Source organism: Thamnophis elegans, chromosome 4 (genome assembly GCF_009769535.1).
Source record: "Thamnophis elegans isolate rThaEle1 chromosome 4, rThaEle1.pri, whole genome shotgun sequence".
Lineage (NCBI taxonomy): Eukaryota > Metazoa > Chordata > Lepidosauria > Squamata > Colubridae > Thamnophis > Thamnophis elegans.
In genome coordinates, this window is record NC_045544.1 from 49,148,463 (window position 1) to 49,169,731 (window position 21,269).

Sequence of the window (21,269 nt, forward strand, 5' to 3'; positions counted from 1 at the left end):
GATTCTTTGATGTTTTCTTCTCCTCCTGCGCCCTGTCTTTTGAAGTAATTTTTCTCTCCATTTAACTCCTCTTCAAACATTCCATTCTTTCCTCCCTCAGAAGTAAACCAATTGTCACGAATATCAACAAGTTCAGATTCTTTATCTCCGTCATTCTTATTTTGTATTTGAAAAACATCCTCAGTTTTTCCTCATACTTTGTTGCCAAAAACACCAAATAATCCAATTTTCTCTGAATTCTGTCTTCTGTATCAGACAGTGTCTTTAGGGCTGAAAAAAATCACTTGAAGAGACGCTTGAATAGACGCCATGTTTATATGCAGTTAGTATTCTTTCTTAAGAGCTCTGAAGTATTTGCAAGTAAAAGCAGACTGAAAGCTGTACAATCTTATCAGATCTTAAGCCAAAACAACCAGGCAATAAAAGTGTCAAGATGTAAACAGCCAAATTATAGTGAATTGGTTTACAGCCCGCTTGCAGAAAATCAGAAGAGATGTTGGAGTAATCTATCCATTATCCATGTGAATAACATTTAAAAAGCAAGATAACCACTGTCTAAAACCATTAAAAGGATCAAAATCACCGTTAGATTCTTCTATTCTTTAATTTAAATTAGTTTGAATTTTTAGGCAGTCCGTTTTTCTTTTCTTTAAACAATAAAATGTTCTTACCAGCTGGAAACACTTTCTCTTTAGGGCTGTCTGCAGTTTCAATAGCCTTATAGCTAATCCGGAAGTCACTGGCAAAGGGATTTTTTCCTGGGTCTCCAGAGACTTTGCGAACGTCTCTGGGACCACTGGGTCTCCCCCTACCTTTCACTGTCTCTTCGGGACAGCTAGGGTACAAAAAAGAACCGTCCAGATGCTCCGGTATAGATGGACATTCAGTAGCAGCCTGAAAGTCCGTCTTCACACTGCTAAGCCCCGCCTTTTCTCTGCAATTGATGACATATTTATGACTGTATCAGTGTCCTGGGGTCATGTCAGTGGTGGGATATGACCAGTACACCCTGGCAGGGCGCCCTGGCTTGGAGCACCAGGTACCGTTCCGGTACGGTGCTCTGGAGGGCCTGCCCACTCACGCTCCTTACCTGTATTTGAGCTGATCGGGGCTTTCACGCACACGCAGAGTGTACAGCACCTATGCAACACTGTGCCGAGCAGCTGGAGCATCACAGAGCTGTTGCGGAGCATCACGGGCAGTTAGTATGCATGCGCTTGCTGCGTGCATGCTGTGTGTGTGCATGTAGTGGACGTGTGGCCCTGTTGTACTGTACTGGTTGCAACGGGATACGGAACCCACCACTAGGTCATGTGATCCTTTTTTGCAACCTTCTGACTGGTGAAGCTGGATTCTGTTAGCAACCATATTACTAATTTAATAACTGCAGTGATTCACTTGGCAACTATGGCAAGAAAGGTCGTAAAATGAAGCAAAACTCACTTAACAAATGTCTCGCTTAAGCCCAGAAATATTGGGCTCATTGACAGCCATAAGTCGAGGACTACTTGTATTCTATGTTCCCCCCTGGGAAGACGTTATTCCCCTTTCTTAGTAAGTAACCCTGAGCTACCTTTACATACTGAATGTATAACTGTATTTAATTTTATACAGGGAGATCATGGAGCTTTCTATTATTCTTCCATTCAGTAATAATGCTGTTATTAATTTTTGCTATGGATATCATATGACAAAATACTTGCCATATTAACATATACATAATTAGTAATAAAGTTCCAAAATAAAGGAAATTTTAAAAGGAAGAACATACTGCATTTTCATATGAAATTTTAATTATTTTAAAGTTGTCAAAAACATTGTGGCAGAGCCCCCATCCAGAGGAATAATGACAAGTATAGCTAATCCTGAGCTTGTACATGGTGTTAAAGTTCAAGATAAGGAACTTTGTGCTAAATTACATAGACACACTGTTTTAAAACAATTTGTTCAGTCGATTTCAGAAAAGACATTAAAGTATCTTAAGTCACTTCCTAATTCATTTCAAGAATCTTTGTGCACTTGTTATCCTACTTCAATAAATCTTTCCAAGCCTCTTTAAAGTATGTCTCCAGAGATTACTAAATGTCATTTTCCTGTCTGTATTACTTTTAAATACATAATTGTGACAAGAGATTTCCTTTTGGCTAATGTCCTAGATATGGTTTCAGAAGTTGTAAAGCAATTCAGTTCTGCAGTTTTAGAGGGAAATATGAAGTGCAACAATAGATCAGACCTTAAAACAAGCTAAATTGCAAAATTTATCTCTTTTTTTGTCTTTGCTTCTTTTATAAGTTATCTACTTGGGGCAATAGAAATTGCCATTTTAAAGCAATGCCCTATTCATATCTGCTTTTTGTTTCCCTTCTATATAGTGTCAGTTTAACTTTAAAGTGAAGTTAAAATGAAGTGAGATTAACTTCTTCTACGTTTTAGAATAAATTTGATTTGAAGCCATACCAATAAATAGATATATAATTTTGCAACTCCTTTAAAATGATAAAACAAATATTAGAACCTATATTCAGTTCAACAGGGGGGAAAACATTAACGCTAGTGCAAGCCCTCCTTCAATAATGGGTCTTATTACTCATATTTCTTATTACTCACTGCTAAAAGTGTTCATGATTGTGCATCTCCACATAGGTACAGTTGTACAACCAGATTTAATCTCATAAAAGATGGTGGTAGAGAACAGTATATTTGTTTCATATTGGATTTTGTTTGTCATAATTGCTGGCATTATTTATCTTGCATACTTGTGTATTATAGTAAACTTGTAGGTCCATTGGAATACACTGATATGCAGCCTATAAGAAGCCGAGCTACTATATTGTTAAAATACAACCTAAGCCTAACTAAGGATATTGTCAGGGCAGCTTGAAGAAAGAATAGGTATTTCCCCCGTAATAGTGTTTGAAAATAAATTACACCAAAACGAAATTAATTTGTAGACAGAAATAAATATGGGGTCATAGGCCATTATTTTCCTGTGCACTTAGTTTTTATTTAGTGAAACATTGGGTATAAATTATTAAAGCAAATTCAGTCTACTGAGCTTTAATAATTTTATAAAAGTGTAATTAGTTACACAAACATGAAATTAAGATTTGAATTAGCAACTAAGTTTTGTTATCTGTAAAAAACTTATAGCATGAATGCCAATGAAAATACTCTCAAATAACATTGGGTGTAACACAGGATTTTCATACTACCTGTTCCTCCAAGGGAAATCTTTACTCTGCCTTCAGGGTGACCTCTTCAAAAACTGGATGTGGGTTGAGTTAGTCAATGCATTGTGCTTCTACTTGAATTTTCACTGGCAGAAAACCAAAGTATCAAGGGAAACAGGCAGGGCAGGGTCCCAACTCTAGCTCAGAAAATATGTTCTGCTTTTACAACTGTTCTTTCATAGTTCAGTCTGTCTTTCAGGAAAGTAACTCATATATATGCTATCATCTTGGAAAACATTTGAGATCTTTGATTATATATAGATATACATATTTTTTTCAAGCAACTTTGCTTTTAAGGTAAATTGGTCTTTGGCATCAGAGGCATTTCAGAGAGCACCTTCATGTTAGACAACTTGCTAAGAACAGAGTACTTTACAGCTAGGAAAAGAAACTGAAGCTGAGAAACCAAAAGGGAAGAAATAATCCTGCTGAGAAGATTGTGAGTAACAGGATGACTTCCCTTCAATAGAAAGAAGACAAGAAAGGCAGTTAATGGGCACAAATGAAAAGTCTCATATTAAAGTACAAAGCAAATGAAAACCCAAGTTTATTAGAAAAACTCAAAACTACTTTCCCCCCCACAAAGATTGTACTTTTTGGAAATATTATGGCTGAACAACTGGAAAATATAAAGGAAAACTAACTTCCTGCTGATATAATTTCTGTATATAACGTATTCCTCACTTGAATATTTTATGAGTTAAGAGTGAAATCCCTACAATAAAACTTTAAAACAAAAGAAAAATAATGCTAAACCTGGAGAAAACTTTTGAAATAATTGCTTGTTAGTCCTTACTTATTGACCATAATTGGGACTAGCAATTCCATTACTAAGCAATATGGTCATAAAGTGAAACATATGACCATTCATACTTATGTCAGTCTTCACTTCTGGCTACAGTTGTGAAAAGAATTATTTGTGGGCATTAGGTATGTGACAATGGGGAAGCAGAAGGCAACAACTATAGTTCTACAGTTTAATGTTTAATATTTATTTATCAAACCAAAATTAATAATTCAAATAAACAAAACTATGAAAGTTAGTAGATGAAATAACTGAATCATGTAGTATATTCCAAACTTTGACAACTCTATTACAAAAATCATTTTTTTACAATCAAGTTTAAAATGGTTTGCATTAGATTTAAAGCAGTTATTTACACATTACATTTAAAACTAAAAAAGCTATTTACAGGTAAAATGTTACTATGTACAATCTTGCAAAATTAATACCTAAGTCTAACCACAAGTGTTGCAAGTTATCTGAACTAAGAATTTCAAGCCTGGTAGCATAAGCTATGGACAGAAAAAATGCAAAACCTTTCTTGTAAAATACTTCTGAACTTGCTTGATTGTATTAATGTCCAATATGTGATAAGAATTCCACAACTCTAGTGAGCAATACAGTATTAAATTACAACTTTTAGTGCATTTTTAGTAAAGCTGCTGCAATGAACTTTAGAACATAAATCATTCAAGATGAGCACTTCTAGGTCGTTAGCAAAATAAAGATCAATACCACCTAAACTATACTTTATATTCTGGTTTTTATTTCCAATATTTAAAACTAAGCATTTCTTAATTGAAATTTGAAGTTGCCAAATAGGTGACCATTAAAAATGTGATCAATGTCATTTGAAAAACAAGTGAATTTTACATCATCGGCAAAGAGGACACGTAAGTCATTTATGTAAGTGAAGAAATGAGTAGATCCTAGACACTATTCTGAGGAAAACCCCTATTAGCAGACATTGAGGTCCCTGTTTTAACTTTCAGACATTGAGGATCAGACATTGAGGTCCCTGTTTAACTTTCTGCAGCCTGTTAAACAAAAAACAACAACAGCGATCTGTTATACAAAAGGGAATCAAGGCAGGATAGATTTCTTCTTCAAGGTTAACTTAAAGGTTACTGCCACATCCGAGCACCATTTTTTTAAGAATGAATCAGAGAAATCAGAATACATTGAGAAAAGAGTAACAAGAAAAATCAGGAAATTAAAACTTGAAAAGGGAGATTGAAGGAGCTTTGAGAAAGTGACTGAAGGGAAATATGATAGCATTCTTCAGATAACTTGAGAGGATGCCACAAAGAAGATGGACATATTTTGCTCACTCATTCCAGAGTACAAGATGGAATGGTTTTCCAGGAAGCAATTGCAATTCTGTTGAAAAATACCTCATAATGATAAGAGTACTTCAGTTGTGAAACTACTTCATTTAATATGTTCAAATGAAGGCTAGATAACCATCTGTCTGGAGCAGTTTAATCTGTATTCCTGCATATTATGAGCCAGATGACCTTTTTCTAGGTCTGGACCTCTTGTGTTTCAAATTATTTCAGTGAAAAATGTCCTCTTCTCAGATAGTTGGTTCAGGATATTTTTGTGGTCAAAGAATGTTCCGTATTTGTGGATGGACAGAGGGTGGGTGGAACAGGTCTGTTCATAATTGGCACGCCATCTTCAATCCCCCTTTCCAGTTGCAGATATCTGTGTGTTAAATTGGTGAGGTCCTTTAAGTTGCTAAACTATGAAGGGCATATTGTATTTTATGTTTCCTTGTGGTTCTCACCTCAAAAAAAAAATTCACCTCCCATTAGTTTGTGCATCAGAGATCTAAGGAGACTAGCGAACTTACGATTACTCATTTGTGCTTGTAAAGCAACATGTTAGATAGCTAAACTGTGTTAAGCTGAAAATTCTTCAAGTGATTTTGAGTGATAATTTCCATGCCATCAGTCTATATTCTTCACTCTAAATGCTACACATTATAAAGATATTTTTCCCCGCAAGCATTTATTTTGGGATAGCACATTTAGAACATTTTAGGGGGATTGAAGCCCTTACTACTATATGTTTTAAGCAGTTGAGTTTTCTGTGAAGCACAAAATATCAGCGCGTAGTATAAAGCAAGCTGGTGGGACTAGCAATAATGCTGCCTTTGTTTCCTATCCTCAGTGAATAATTTTATGACTGCATAATTCTGTCTTTCATTGAATTATTTAAAAAAATCATGAGGCCTATACATTATTTTCAGTCCAGACCAAAAGGATTTATATTCTTCCGGGTTAAGAGAGTCCTATTAGGCAGATAAAAGGAACAAACAATGAAAAATAACGATGTGATACCCTCATATAGTATATAAAATAACATCAATATATAGTGCTCTTAAATACTTGGAGCAGTAATTACTATCTCAGAAGATTACATAATTGCTTGCAACTGCGTGGAATAAGTTCCACTGCATTTATACCATAGCCATATATAGCAGTATAATTTTAAGATTTGGAATGACCAAAGATTGACATTTAATTTTAATGCCAGAAGCAATATGTTTAATAAAATTTTATAAAGTGTTCTGGAGAGAAGAGTCCTCTTTATTCTTCATGTGAATTTGAAAATTACAAAATACCTATTCAAATTGTTACTGATGGAAGCAAAAGCTTTTTTTAAAAAATGTAAGGAAGTTTTGATAGAAGAAGGTCTTGGTATTGATAGTTTGCTTTTTGCTTCTAGAAAGTAGAAAATTGCTGGCCATTGTGTTTTTTAAAAAGTATTAATGTTAGCCTAAATGAGAAAAAAGGTAAACAAATAAGAAACTATCACAGTGATTACTTCATTTTTTGTTTGAAATTAATTTAATTAAGACTGAAGTAAATAGATGTTTTCCAAATAATGAATTCATTTTTTTAAATCAGTGCTGTAAGTGAATTAAAAGCAATGTTGATAACTATAATTCTGGAAACATTTGGTTAGTACAATGTCTCTCAACATTGTTGGAGATTAGTGTTGATTTGGGCTCTACTTAGTAATAGGAAGAGCTATTGTATTCTTTTCTCCATACATAATTGTAAGAAGATAATGTCTTTAAAACATTTAATATTAAAAATTGGCAATATATTTTGCTGTTTAGTGTTTCAAATACATGGTTTAAAAAGTATGGTATTTTATCTCCAAAAAGTAATATTAGTTAAAGAAAAGTTGAGTGTTGTCTCTACCCTTGACCATGAATCATAACAGGACTTATCCTTTCCAAACTAGCTATGTAAAAATGTTAGTCATTTAGGCCCTTACCAACTCTTACTCCATTTTCCACAAATTTTTGTACACTCAAATCCAAGTGTTTCCAGTTCTAAATGTACTCTCTCGGATTGAAAAAAATACAGCTACAATTGCTGAACAGTCTTTTGCTCATCTACAGACATTCCTGTTCCTTCTGTGATTTATGAAGAACACTTAAGAAACCGTGACATAATAATTGTGCAAGACAATTGTAATGAAAATGTAAAATATTTTAGAATCTAGATAGTTTACCTACTCTTCTAGATTATCTGGAAGTTGCATCATGGCAACAGGACTTCTTTTCTTATTGGTTTTCTTGTGGTACTCTTCTAGAGATATACATGTGAACAGTAATAGGCCAGTTCATGAGAATGTATTTCTACCAAATCACCAGTATACTCAAGTGACAAAGTATAATTATTTACAGAATTGGGTCTAACATTTTAGATTTTTTTTTCCACTCTGGAAAAAATTCTGTCCTAATATTAACCAGTGTGGATGGAAAAATGTAGGCGTGAGGTGGGGGTGGGGTGAGAGTTTGAAAGTCAGGTTCTGAAATTTCTACCCTTGTAATGTTTTTGACTATGTTTTTTGACTATGACTGTATTAATTAGTTGGGTCCAATCATTCAGCATGTAATTGCTTGCCAGATATCTTGCAAAATATAACTTGCTTACAATTAATATCCACAATTTCAACTTCTCTTCAGCAAATGACCTTTACAAAGTATTTCTCTGCTACGGCTGCGAACTGAACTTCAGCTAGAAGCAGGCTTTCAAAATAATTGCTCACAAGGTAAAGATGGAATTACGTATCAGCAGAAAATATAAAATACTGCCAAATTGTAAATTCAAGGCCAATTATGATTTTATGTTCATTTTGTTCTTTTTACTGTTTTCACTGTTATCTTGGCCATAAAGTTATTATGAAAACAAGAGTATTTGTTGGTCAATATAACTTGACAGGGAACAAACAATTGCAGGGTGTAATGTTGCAAGTGGCAAAATATTAGATCAAAACGAACATTTTTATCGAATATTTACTGAAAACGGATAATGGAAATATTTCAAGACATATAAATGATGGTAGAAACTATATGGGCAGTTTGTCGCTTGCTGTGCAAAATGAATGTTTATCAGAAAAAGTTAAAATTCTGAGCGATAACCCATTTCATTATTTGTGAGTCAGGTATTTCAGAAGAATCATAAAACTAAAATGAAATGCAGCGGGATTGGAGACTGAACTGATGTTGAATGAAGGCAGACTGATGGAGCAATCAAAAAGAATCTGTTGAAGTGATTTGGTCATAAAGAGAATGAATGAGGATTGAATTACCCACATGCATATTGAGAGGAAGGGGAAGACTGATAAATCATGCGTGGATGAGTTGAACAGATCCTTAAAAAGCGAGAACTGAGTGTTGCAATGTATAAATTGATATTTGGAGATAATGGAAATAAGAGTTGATTGATAGAAATATATTGTTTTGCCAAGTGCCAGGGCAGTGATTAGATACCCACTCATTGGTCCTTTTGGATCTAGAAACAATAAAGCACAAGGAGTTTTCATGCTTTATTATTAACTGTAGCAGGCATATTAAACAAAAAACATATGAAAGCATAAAATACCAAACAAGATTCTCTCCCTTTAGCTGCTGGGAGCTCATTTTCAAGCAGCAGAGAGACCCCAATTGGCCATAGTACATAGCACTGAGCATTCAAGCCTATGCAGAGTATAAAACTTCATGGACAGTTTCATGACTTTTATTACAACCTGGCACTAAGACTTCAGGACCCTGCTTCCATGGTCTGCAATGCAATGACACTTGTAGAAGTTCTTAATGAAGGGAAAAACAAAATGTCTCACCAAACTCCTCAAAATAGAATGGTCTTCCTCATTGCCACTACATATATAGAAAAGTGCAAGTAGCCTTTGACTTACAATAGTTCATTTAGTATCCATTCAAAGTTACAATGGCACAAAAAAAAAGCAAACTAATGACTGTTTTTCATGTTTACCGACCATGCAGTATCCCTGTGGTCACGTGATCTAAATTCAGTTGCTTGGCAATGGGTGCATATTTATGACAATTGCAGTGTCCTGGAGTCACGTGATCACCATTTGCAACTTTCGGAGAAAGCAAAGTGAATGGGGAAGCCACAACCATGTTACTAACTTACTAACTGTGTCAAAATGGGACAGAACTCCATTACATTGCGTTACTCACTTACATGAGGAAAGAAACAATTGTTTTGCTTAGCAACAGAAATTCTGGCTCAATTGTGGCCGTAGGTCGAGAACTACCTGTATATTAAATATAATAGGATGATGTAAAGTAGATTTAGCCAAATGTCTCTCTATGTTTATCACATTCCTTAGTTTTTTTTTTTTTTAATTTATTAATTTTATGGTTCTGTATGCAGTTACAGTTTGAGAGATTAGGGTTTCCTGCTAAGCAGGGGTTGGACTAGAAAACCTCCAAATTCTATTCTATTTTCTATTCTATTCTATTTTCTAGATCTAAATCCTTCTCTTGTTCCCCTGATTAAGACAGTTACAATATTCAACAATGCAGTGAAAGAACTGCATTTTTAAAAAAGAACATGATTAAAATGAAAGCCTGTATTGGTAAATTCCAACACACTCTATAGTGATCTACACAGAGTTTGTTTTATATTAATACAGAATTCAGCAGCCAGGTTCATCTACAGCCTCAGTTAGTCTAAATTATACCAATTACACAGCTGGTACTATGTATGTAGGCCATTTTTTATGAAATGAGATACAAAGTTTCCATTATTACTGTGAAAACTCTGCATAAATTGAAACAATGCCTTCTTTTATATGAAACCCCCTACTGAGGGTCAACTGGGGAGTTCATCTACTGATTCTGTGAGAGTATCCTTTGATCACTTGCAAGCGAGTTTTTTTTTTGCTATCCCATGTCCGAAATAGTATGTTTCCCAAATCTTCATATCTCTAACGCAGCAGCTTTAAAAAGCTCTTAAAAGCACATATTTAAAAAGATTTTTTCTGCTATCCTCTTGTTGTATTGTGTTTTTGTTTGATTATGTAAATACACTGAGGAGCATAGGGTAGGCTGCAGATGGTCCATGCCAGCTTATGTGACCAAGAGTGCTTAAGATAAAGCAGTTGGCTGCCAAATTGCTTCTATCTTTGGATGGTATTGAGGTTTTTTTTTTTTCTGTATATCTCCTATCTAGATCTGGCCCATTTCAAACTCAATATTATTTTGTCAGCTTGTTCTCCACCACCAAAGTTAGTCTCAGTCATCCTGATTTTGGACAGATATCCTATTGATAGGCAGAGAGAGTCCTCTATATGTAATACGGTATATTTCCAGATTTTTATGGGAATCAAAATGAAATTTCGGCCTTTAGGAGCTAAGTATAGAAAGATTTTTAATTTGTATTTTATTTTGTGGTATTGTTGTTGCTGAAATGTCAAGATATTTAAAATTGTTTATTATAATATGTTCTTTTTTGCACACGTTAATGAAATTTAATAGTATGTTCTATTAAAACTTCTATTAAAACTCTCTCTTTGAGGCTTCTTTTAAAGTAAAAGCAGATAAAACAAATAAATAAAACATCTAACACTGGAAAATAAAATATGTTTTAGCAGCCAGTTAATAATTAGGCTGGAAGCATATAAAGTACAAATTCTGAAATTATGTTTTCAATGTAGTAAAACCCTTGCATTTTATTCAGAAGAACTCCCATGATTAAAGGAATTTACAGCCAGGTAAGGGTAGATGAAGTTACAGCATTAACTCATATAAATGAAGCTTTATGATACTCACCTACATATTTATTAAATGATATTTAAATATATTTATCTGGTTTATGAATTACATATTGTTCATGTATAGGAATAATAGATGTATAGAGTTATGGCTATATCTGAAGGAGAACAAGCTCAGTTTATAGTTAATATTTCTTGATATACATGAAATGATCAAGAATATCTACACTGTGGAAAATTCTACTTTGTTATGTTAACCAACTCTTTTCTGTTTTGTTTTGGGTTTTTTTTTGGTTCCAAAGCTCAAGAGTGCTCAGAGTGTCGTATGGTGCTGTCCAATCCCACAGGAATTTTTACCTCTCCTTGCTTCCCTAATAATTATCCCAACAATCAAGCATGCAAGTGGACCATCAGGGCTCCTTCTGGATACATCATTCAGACGACATTTGTTGATTTTGATATGGAAGAAGCTTCTGGTTGCAAATACGATCATGTGTCTTTGGACACTGGAGACAAAAAAGATTCCTATTTTGGTATGACTGCCAAAGGTTTATCATTTAACTCGTCTAGGAATGAAATGATGTATCTTTTACAAGTGACTTTAGCATTCAAAAAAAGGCTTCAGTGCCACTTATACTCGAAGTAAGTATACACTTCTTGCTGTTTCCAATCTGTAAACTCTATGTAAACTTCTGAGACTGTGATTTGATAATATTATTTGATAGTAAAAGTAAAAATGTTACTATTTAGCTAGGATAGGTAAGTTATTCATTCCATTGACTTAAATCCATTGGAGTTCTCTTACTTAAACAAATTGTGTTGCACAGCAGATAAAGAGATATGGTTCTTTATCAGATCTCCTCTAGGTCATGAAGTCAATAAGAGGGTTTCAAGTTTGCAACTCTCTGTGTATTCCTGTACTTCAGGGATATATGCATACGTGATATGGAAAATAATATGATCTATGTTATAGGGTTAACTGTATTGCAAATAGAGCACCATATGAGCTGCAAAACTCTCGGATGAGAAGCAGATGGCGTAGTGGTGGGATTTCAATTTTTTTACTACCGGTTCTGTGGGCATGGCTTGCTGGAATTGGCATGGTTTGGTGGGCATGGCAGGGGAAGGATACTGTAAAATCTCCATTCCCTCCCCACTCCAGGGGAAGGATAGTGCAAAATCCCATGTCCTCCAGATCAGCTGGGATCGGGAGGCAGAGAATAGATGTGGATGGGGCCAGTCAGAGATGGTATTTACCGGTTCTCTGAACTACTTAAAATTTCCGCTACCAGTTCTCCAGAACTGGTCCGAACCTGCTGAATACCAGCTCTGAAATGGCAACAAGACAAACCAAATATCTACTGGTAATTCTTGGTTGCCCTCTAGTGGTTGTCTAAATCCTGTTATTAATTTATGTTCATACAGTAGGTAGTCCTCAACTTACCATTTGAAGTTATAATGGCATTGAAAAGTGAAACTGATTCTCACACTTACAACTGTCATAACATCCCCATGATCACATGTTCAAATTTTGGGCACTTGGCAACTGGTAAACATTCACAATGGTTGCAATGTCCCAGGGTTCATGTAATCACCATTTGCGACCTTCCCAGTCAGCGTCTGACAAATGATAAATAGATAAGGCAGGATTGGCTTAACAACCATGTAATTCACTGAACAAACTACAGTTGTTTAACAACCGTGGCAAAAAAAAGGTCATAAAATCAGGTGTGACTCACTTAATTGCATTGCTTAGCAATGGAAATTCTGATTCCAATGTGGTTTTAAGGCACGGACTACTTTCATATACAGTATATCCTGCAATGTACTATGAGAATATAATATGTGCTGCTGAGTAAGAAAATAGGAATGCAGTGGATTTCCTTAAGCTTTTAATTGCACATCAAAACCTTTCAAAAGTAAGATGATATAAAAATTTTTCTTTAAAAATGCTTGGAGGGAGAATTAGTCATCGGAAATCAGATTAATGAAATAAGACTGCATATCACTTTTTCATAATGAAATAAGACTTCTGTTTCACTAAATAAAAATTAAACCCCTAGTTATAATTAAATAAAAAGCTACCCCATAGCAACAAATTAGCCTCATTGATCCTAATTAAAATAGCTTTTGATTAGCTGGGCCTTAGCCATTCCACCATGTGGTATAAAAGCTCCACTTAATGGCTTTTTTAATAGACCTTTTCAGCTTTTCAAGGAAAATGTAAATTGTACACCACGGGGTGAAAAATGTATCTATGTTTGGTTGCATATTGAGATAGTTACTTTTTAATACACATTTACATTTACAAATATAGCAAGGTATAAAAATTACTTGATGGCACATAATTAAAATGTTACCGATATTGCTTGAAAAGGCATATCAATAGCAGGAATTCCTCAACAAGTTTTAAACATTTTTATACAGGAGAGAAATGTGTTGCTAATTTTGACACTATGTTCTTGTGAAATTACTGACAGCATGCTGTTCTTTCTCTCTTGAGTTATTACTACAACTATTACATCAGGTTACCATTGTTACATAACTGGATTTGTAAAGGCATTTTTTTCAGCTTTTCTTTTCTAAACTCTCTTCTCGGAATCAATATTCACTTTTGGTTTGCTTGTTTTGACAAACAGAATTCCAAAAAGTATTAACAGGCAAGAAATAGTTTCTTGTTCCTAAGGTAAATCATTCTCAGAACAAGTTAATTTACATGGTCCCTAAATCAGAAAGCTTTTCTTTTATCAGTAAAAATGTAGCAACAATACACAATTAAGAGCCCGTGGTGGCCCAGTATTAGAATGCAGTACTGCAGAAATACTTCAGCTAACTGCCAGCTGCCAGCAGTCCAGGCAGTTTGATTCTTACCAGCTCCAGGTTGACTCAGCCTTGCATCCTTCGGGAGGTCGGTAAAATGAAGACCCAGATTATTGGGGAAAATATGGTGATTGTAAACACTTAGAGAAGGCTGTAAAGCATTATGAAAGCAATATTATAAGTCTAAGTGCTATTGCTATTAAGTGGTTCTTTATGACTCCCCTCCCCCCCATAAGTTAAAGTAGTCACTTTCTTCTGCTTGATTATGGTAGCTACATTTATAATATTTGTGGAGAAGAAGTAGGATATTTATGCAGCTGGGTTTCCTATAGGAACTTTTAATTAATCTGTTAATATTTGTAACAAACACAATGTATATCCAATGGGATCAATGGAATCAATCACAAAGACTTCAGAATCATGTTTGGCAAGATAGATAGAAATGAATATGATTTTAAGGATTAAACATTGGACAGCATTATGGCTATTATGCTTACTGCAAAATAAAGTTCAATTAAAATACTCAGATTCATTCCTAAGTATAGATGCAGAGGATATGGCAGCAAGATGTGACTACTGTATATTTAGTAAGCTGTTTTGCGATGAAATGTGAATAGATGTATTCAACTGAAATTCAAAAGTTTGTAAACAAAGAGCTTTTATTTGTGAAATACATGGCAGGGCACTCTCTGCACACTCTGAAAAAGATGTCTGGTATTAATTTCTTCAGTTTAATGTAGTTGTATAAAATACCCATTGGGAGCAATGCATAAAGAAATGAAAGGGCTGTTTCAGGTTACTGGTTCTGCTTTGTCTGGTACAAGTAAAACACGCCAAACAGTTTTTACAGGTAACTTACTCACATTTTGTAGGAATCAAATGGTCATATTATAAGTTAATTGACTACAATATATCCCCACATATATTTCTGACTGATGAGTTTAATTATCCATTGATAAAAGTATTGTATTACTTTTAATAAAAGGTGATGGTGGTTTGATTCTGAAAATGTTTTCTGCCTATATTCTAGTTGCTGTATCTTTGAAGAATCAAAAGGTTGTCATTCCGCAATTTTTAGATTCTGAGTCTGTGTCTTTGGCAAATTCTATCCACGTCCCAGAACTTAATCAGTTTACCCTATGCTTTGAAGCAAGAGAAAACAACAGTAATAACTATGAATGGAAGGCTTTCTCCTACGGTGATTCATCTGTGGAATTCTTCAGTTTTGGCAAAACAGAAAAGGGGCACTTCATTTTTATCTCAGACTCACAGTGTTTTTTTAAACGATGCTCTTGACATTGGTCCAGGTGACAACATTTTCACAGAAACATTGAAGAGCTTTGCCTTGTGTGGGATAGCTCATCAGGCATAGTAGGGATAAATATTAAAGAGACATATAAAACAGTCCATGCTTAGATACTTATGGAAAAGTGATTCCGGGGTGATGGAAAATTGGTCCTGGGTTCTAACAGAGAAGACATAAACCCTCTACCTGGAGATATGTACAACTTCCGGCTTTGGAATTTTACAATGAATTCCCAATCACTTTTCAATCTCACCTGTGATGACAAAGGTAACATTATTGACTGGGAAAATGATTTCTGGAGTATTCCAACAACATTTCTAAAAGCGGAGAACAACTTGAGTTGTGGTGAGTATCTTTTTAAATTTAGGCTTTTCTTTTCAGCATAGCTTTTAAAATGATTTTAGAAAAGTTTCAAAAAGAAACTTTGTTTATAGTGAAAATGACCCCCATACTCCATTTTCTCTAACTTGTTTGGCTATAACAGTGATGGCGAACCTTTTTTGTCTCGCGTGCCATAAGGGGGGAATGCAGGGGGGTTGTGCGTGGGCGTGCCACACCCATAATGCAATGCACGATTCCCCCAGTGCGCATGCAAGCATGAGAGGTGCTCCCCCCATTTTGTATCGCTTTTATTTCGCCCTCCCCAGGCTCCAGAGGCATAAAGGAGCTGGGGAGGGAGGAAAACAGCTTCCCCCCCCCCGGAGGGCCCTTAAGCCTCCGGAGGACTAAAATGACCCTACAAGCAAAACCGTGTGCCCTGACAAATGGCTCCGCCTGTCACCTGTGGCACGTGTGCCATAGGTTCGCCATCCCGCAGCTATAAGATTTCATGCACAACAGTATTCTTGTAGGTAACTTTGTGAATTCAGAACCTCAGTAATGCATTTATTTATTTATTCAATTTATATCCCATGTTTTGTTCAGGAGCTTAAGGTGTTATGCAAAATATCCCTTTCTCTTATTTCCCCCCCCCCAAATAACAACATGGTCAAGTAGCTGGGCTGAGACACAGTGAGTGGCTGAGAGCCTTCTCAGTAGCAGCTTCCGACCCTTTGGAACGATCTCCCCGTGGAGATTCGTACCCTCACCACCGTCCAGACCTTCCGCACAGCCCTTAAGATCTGGCTATCCCGCCAGGCCTGGGGATAAAGATTTTAATCCGCCCCACCCGAATGTTGAATGAATGTTGTGTTTTATTATTTTATTTCTATTTTACTCATGTATTGTCTTATGTTTTGTCTTGCACTCCCCCTCCTATGAATTGTAAGCCGCCCTGAGTCCCCTCAGGGAAAAGGGCGGCCTATAAATAATAAATAAAATCTAAAATCTAAAAAAATCTAAGTTGTTCAATGAGTTTCCATGGCTGATCTTTAAAATCAGGATCTCTCCAGGCCAGTTCAGCCCCTAACCACTGCAGCACAAACTGATTTCAAGAGGTTTTTCAAATAGATTTGTAATGAGCTGAATGCACAATGTTATAATTTTAACAATTATAAAATTGTATATTTGATTGTTATTAAAAAGTATTACAACAGGCTACAATCAGTAACAAAAACTATGTAGCATTGTTATATTATGCTTCTCTTTACATTAATGATCTTAAACTAAATGTAGTCATTTATTTGTGTGCTATCCATTCGAAAATAAGTTATCGAAATAGAAACTAAGTTTATAAATAAGATTTGTTTTCTAAGCAATGAGTGTCTTGCTACCAGTCAAACTATCCATCTTATTAAAAAGCCTATAGAAGAGAGAATAAAATCACCCTTTCCCAACTTATTTCATAAAGTACTGTGTATCTCTTAAACAGTTCTTTCCCCAGTTTTGATTAGATGGCATAGAGCTGTGTGGAGTAAAGTATAGAATGCAGAAATGTAGTCTTTTCAGACTAAAAATCAAGTTACTCCACACCTATCTTGATTAGACTTACTCCAATTCCAAATTGGATAAAAAGGCTAAGCCTTTGACCTGTAAATTTGAAGAACCCACAAAACCTCTCCATGCAAAAAAAAGTTCTTCTATATTCATTTAGGGACACAGTGGCTCAGGTGGCTAAAATGCTGAGTTTGTCGATCAGAAAGGTCAGCAGTTTAGCAGTTCGAATCTCTTGTGCTGGGTAATGGACTGAGCTCCGTTACTTGTCCCAGCTTCTGCCAACCTAGCAGTTCGAAAGCATATAAAAATGCAAGTAGCAAAATAGGAACCACCTTTGTTGGGAAGATAACAGCGTTCCATGCGCCTTTGGCGTTTAGTCATGCTGGTCACATGACCATGGAAACGTCTTCGGACAGCGCTGCCTCTTCAGCTTTGAAATGGAGATGAGCAACCCTAGAGTCGGGAATGACTAGCACATATGTGTGAGAAAACCTTTACCTTTATATTCATTTTAAGCTTGGAACTTACTACATTGGAGTCTTCAGAGGCAGAGGGCATTCACCATTTGAGGAATGTTTCATCTTAGAGAAATGCTTTGAACATGGCATTTTGCAGAGGCATATCTAAAGAGGACAAGATGGCAGGCACATCAGTTGTGAGCACAGCACTTTCCTTTCAAATGTGCATGTGGCACACACGGAAAAGGGACAGAAGTTCAGTTGCTCTGACCACCTGCTATTTTGCCTCTAGCAACCTGTGATTGCCATGGACAAATAGCAAAATAATACTTAACAATTTTAATAAAATAAACATCTTTGTGCTGTGTATTTTATCCTTAATCTATCTTGTACAATTGTTGTGATTGCAAAATTGGAGGGATTCTGACAGCAAGGCAGTATAAACATGCACCAGCTGAGGAAGAAGATGAAGTTGATGATACTTTTATAGCAGATGAACATTTTATTTATTTCTTTATTCTCTTATAAGGAAACTAATTAGATTAAAACATTACTGTTCCCATCTACTTTTATTTTAATATATGCTAGATTTTTATTAAGGGTATATGCTGATCACATATCAGTAGGTATGATAGATTCAGACTGTGATTCAATGATTTGAACAACACTTCAGTTAATCACTGACTCTGTTTCAAAAGTCATGTAATTCAGGTATGACACTAATCAAAATCACTGTTCAAGAATGCTCTCTTCTGATTGTCATGGGCAATCAAAAAAGATTGAAAGATTTTTTTAAAAATTCTGAAGAATCAGATAGATAGAAGAGCCTCTATTAAGCAGATTATGTACAGTTTTCTTCAAATTGAGCTTTGTCCCTGGACTCAGTAAACAGAATGACCTGTGATCCAATTTCTCTCCAGTCTAACTTAGTTTTTCAAGATTAGTCATGGTCAGCTAGACACTGCCACCCTGTGAGTCAAAAATATGGGTCATGTGCCAATTTTAGACATTTAGACCAGTGGGGTAACTTTCAATATAGAAGTTTTCAAAGTGGGGGGTGATCCTTCTTTTGCCGGTGAAAAGAAATGGGCTTTGTAAAGTCCTTCACACTGATTAGATTAAAATAAAAAGGAATTTGCTTTCTTCTTCGGCTGTTTTAGTAAGTGATTTGTATCTTTCTGTTGTAGAGATGCTCCTAAGCAGGAAATCTTTTAAAATTTCAGAAGGGCAAAGAAATTGTACGGAGTCCATATAACTTTAAGTTTTATTGCTTTAGATGTCTACTTTGTAACAGAACTCACTCACAAAAGCTTCAAGTATTTCATGCTTCATGGTTTATAGTAGATGATAAAACTCTTTGAGACTAACCACTTTATTTAAGGCGTAACATTTTGTGGCTGCAGTTAACTTCATCAAGCGCATAAGCTTGGTTTATGGGAAATTAAATACATAAGGATGAGGCAGATGGGGAAGGGGAAAGCAGGACAGGTCAGTTTATGGAGATGGGGTTCTTTGAGAGGCACATTACATGTACTACTGACATGATTCATCTCCTACAATATACAGTATAGGCAAAATAGTGCATTTAAAGGCAGCATTTAGCTTTTATGGTATGATTTTGAAAGCAATTTGCTGCAATGTGCAGAAAAAAAGTGATAACATAGGCTTCTGCTAGCAGAAAATACTATACTTCATAAACATCTATATAACAGTGGTTACCTAGTTTGGGTAATGAAACGTCTGCAAGAAGACAACCAAGTTCAGAAAGGACCCTCATTTCAACCCTGAACTACAAATACTCTCCTTTATAAGAACATGTTTCATTCATAAATGAGGATTTTGCTGTTTGACCCAGAACTTTTATGTATATCATTCACAACCATTCTGTGTTACATGAAGAACAGTTACAATTTCATGTATACAGTACATACAAATAGCATCAGGAAGTAAGTATAGTTTTCTTTCAAAAGAGCCAAGGTGGCGCAGTGGTTAAATGCAGCACTGCAGGCTACTGCTAGATCAGCAGGTCAGCGGTTCAAATCTCACCGGCTCAGGGTTGACTCAGCCTTCCATCCTTCCGAGGTGGGTAAAATGAGGACCCAGATTGTTGGGGGGCAATATGCGGACTCTCTATAAACCGCTTAGAGAGGCCTGAAAGGCCTATGAAGCGGTATATAAGTCTACTGCTATTGCTATATTGCTATTCTTTAAAGCTGAAATCGTCAATTTCAAATTATATCCGCAGAAAGCGAGCCATTATTCTGAGGTACATCCAAGCCCACCTCCATAAATTGTGCCATCTGTGGTGAAAGACAAGTGTTCCCCTCTCTGCTGCCACAACTCATTTCATTCACAGAAATGAACAAGTCTAACAGTTGAATCTTATTTAACATTGGCATTGGAATAGTGTTCTGTCACAATTGGCTTATAGAACATAGGCTATGTGTCTAATTTCATGAAGAGCGTCTATCCTTTTGTCTTTTTATGAAAAACAAACTATTAGTGTATTTGTCTTCCTTGAATGAAGCAATATGCCATTTCATTTGCCGTGAATCATAACTAAGGAGATAAGCTAGCAAACATTTGTGTTTAAACTTGTGTTATCAGATTTTATGGAATCCTAAAAAGCTTCAAGGTAGCCTCTCAACCTTTACTGAGTTACCAAAAGACCCTATAGTATCTATTGTTATACACAGCACATATGCTTTATTTAGTGATCTGTTAACACTTTTGTCTTTATTTTGTATTTACTAAAGCAATTTCTTTAGCTGTCTCACTGAATTTCACATTAAAAGGCAAGTCTTGTTTACCTCTCCCCCTTTTTTAAAGGTTCATATCTCGTCCTCTTGCCGACAGTTGAACCAACTAGCTGTGCCACTACAGGAAGCCTTTGCCGAGGTAAGAAGCAACACTAGTCTGCCAAGTTAAAATTTATTGCTACCTTTTCTTTATTAGGCTTTAAGATTTAAATGGAAAGTGTGCAGAGGAGGAATATGTTGAGGCAGAAGTCAATAAACCAAACATGGAAGGAAAAAAATAACTCATATGTTTTCTATTGCATATTTTAAATTTGTAGGTAATCAACACTTCCAGTATAAAAGGCTGTAGCCTATTTTTCCCCTTCATTCAGTTTTGTTGCTATAGTATATTTCAGTGTCCTTTTTATTTTGATACAATGAGAGTATGAGCAAACTAATGGATCACAGCATTCTCCTTAAGAGTTATGCAGTGTTAGTTTAATATATCAGTTAGTTAGCATGAACTGTGGTAATTTATCTTGATTCATGTTCTTAATTCATGTTTTATTTGTATAGAAATTATACGTAGATTTTTCTGTAGGAGGATTTTATTTTATTTTTTTAGAAGAAAGAAGAAACCTATATTATTTCCTCTATAGACCAAGCAGTTAGGAAAGCTTTTTCTTTTATTTGGTCTCTCTTTTTTTTGCTTTCTTATATTATGCTGCTCATAAAAATCAAACAAACATTATAAATATAACAGTCTTATATCTTTTTTCCCTTTTTTCTACTACTTTCTTTCTAGACTTTAGTTTTGTTTCTTTATTTCTCCTTTTCTCTCTTTATGAATTTTCTTAATACTTTGGGTTATATTAGTTCTTATATTGAAAAAGAAATAGGTTGTCATGACTGTTAGTTGAATATCTGTGGGCAGATAGTTCCAGATTTGAATTGCAAACAAGAGTTTGCCCATTTATGTTACCATTGATTCCACATCACTGCTTATCTCTTTAA

General features: G+C 35.3%; 1 protein-coding gene across 1 annotated transcript in view; it reads left to right on the forward strand.

Moving 5' to 3' along the window:
• The window catches only part of ADGRG6 (adhesion G protein-coupled receptor G6), a 128,435-nt gene that overhangs the window by 31,846 nt on the left and 75,320 nt on the right, over positions 1-21,269 (forward strand). The window contains 5 exon segments of the mRNA XM_032215480.1: positions 11,361-11,636; positions 11,639-11,665; positions 11,668-11,700; positions 14,909-15,529; positions 20,347-20,415. Coding sequence (XP_032071371.1) covers positions 11,361-11,636; positions 11,639-11,665; positions 11,668-11,700; positions 14,909-15,529; positions 20,347-20,415 — 1,026 coding nt within the window.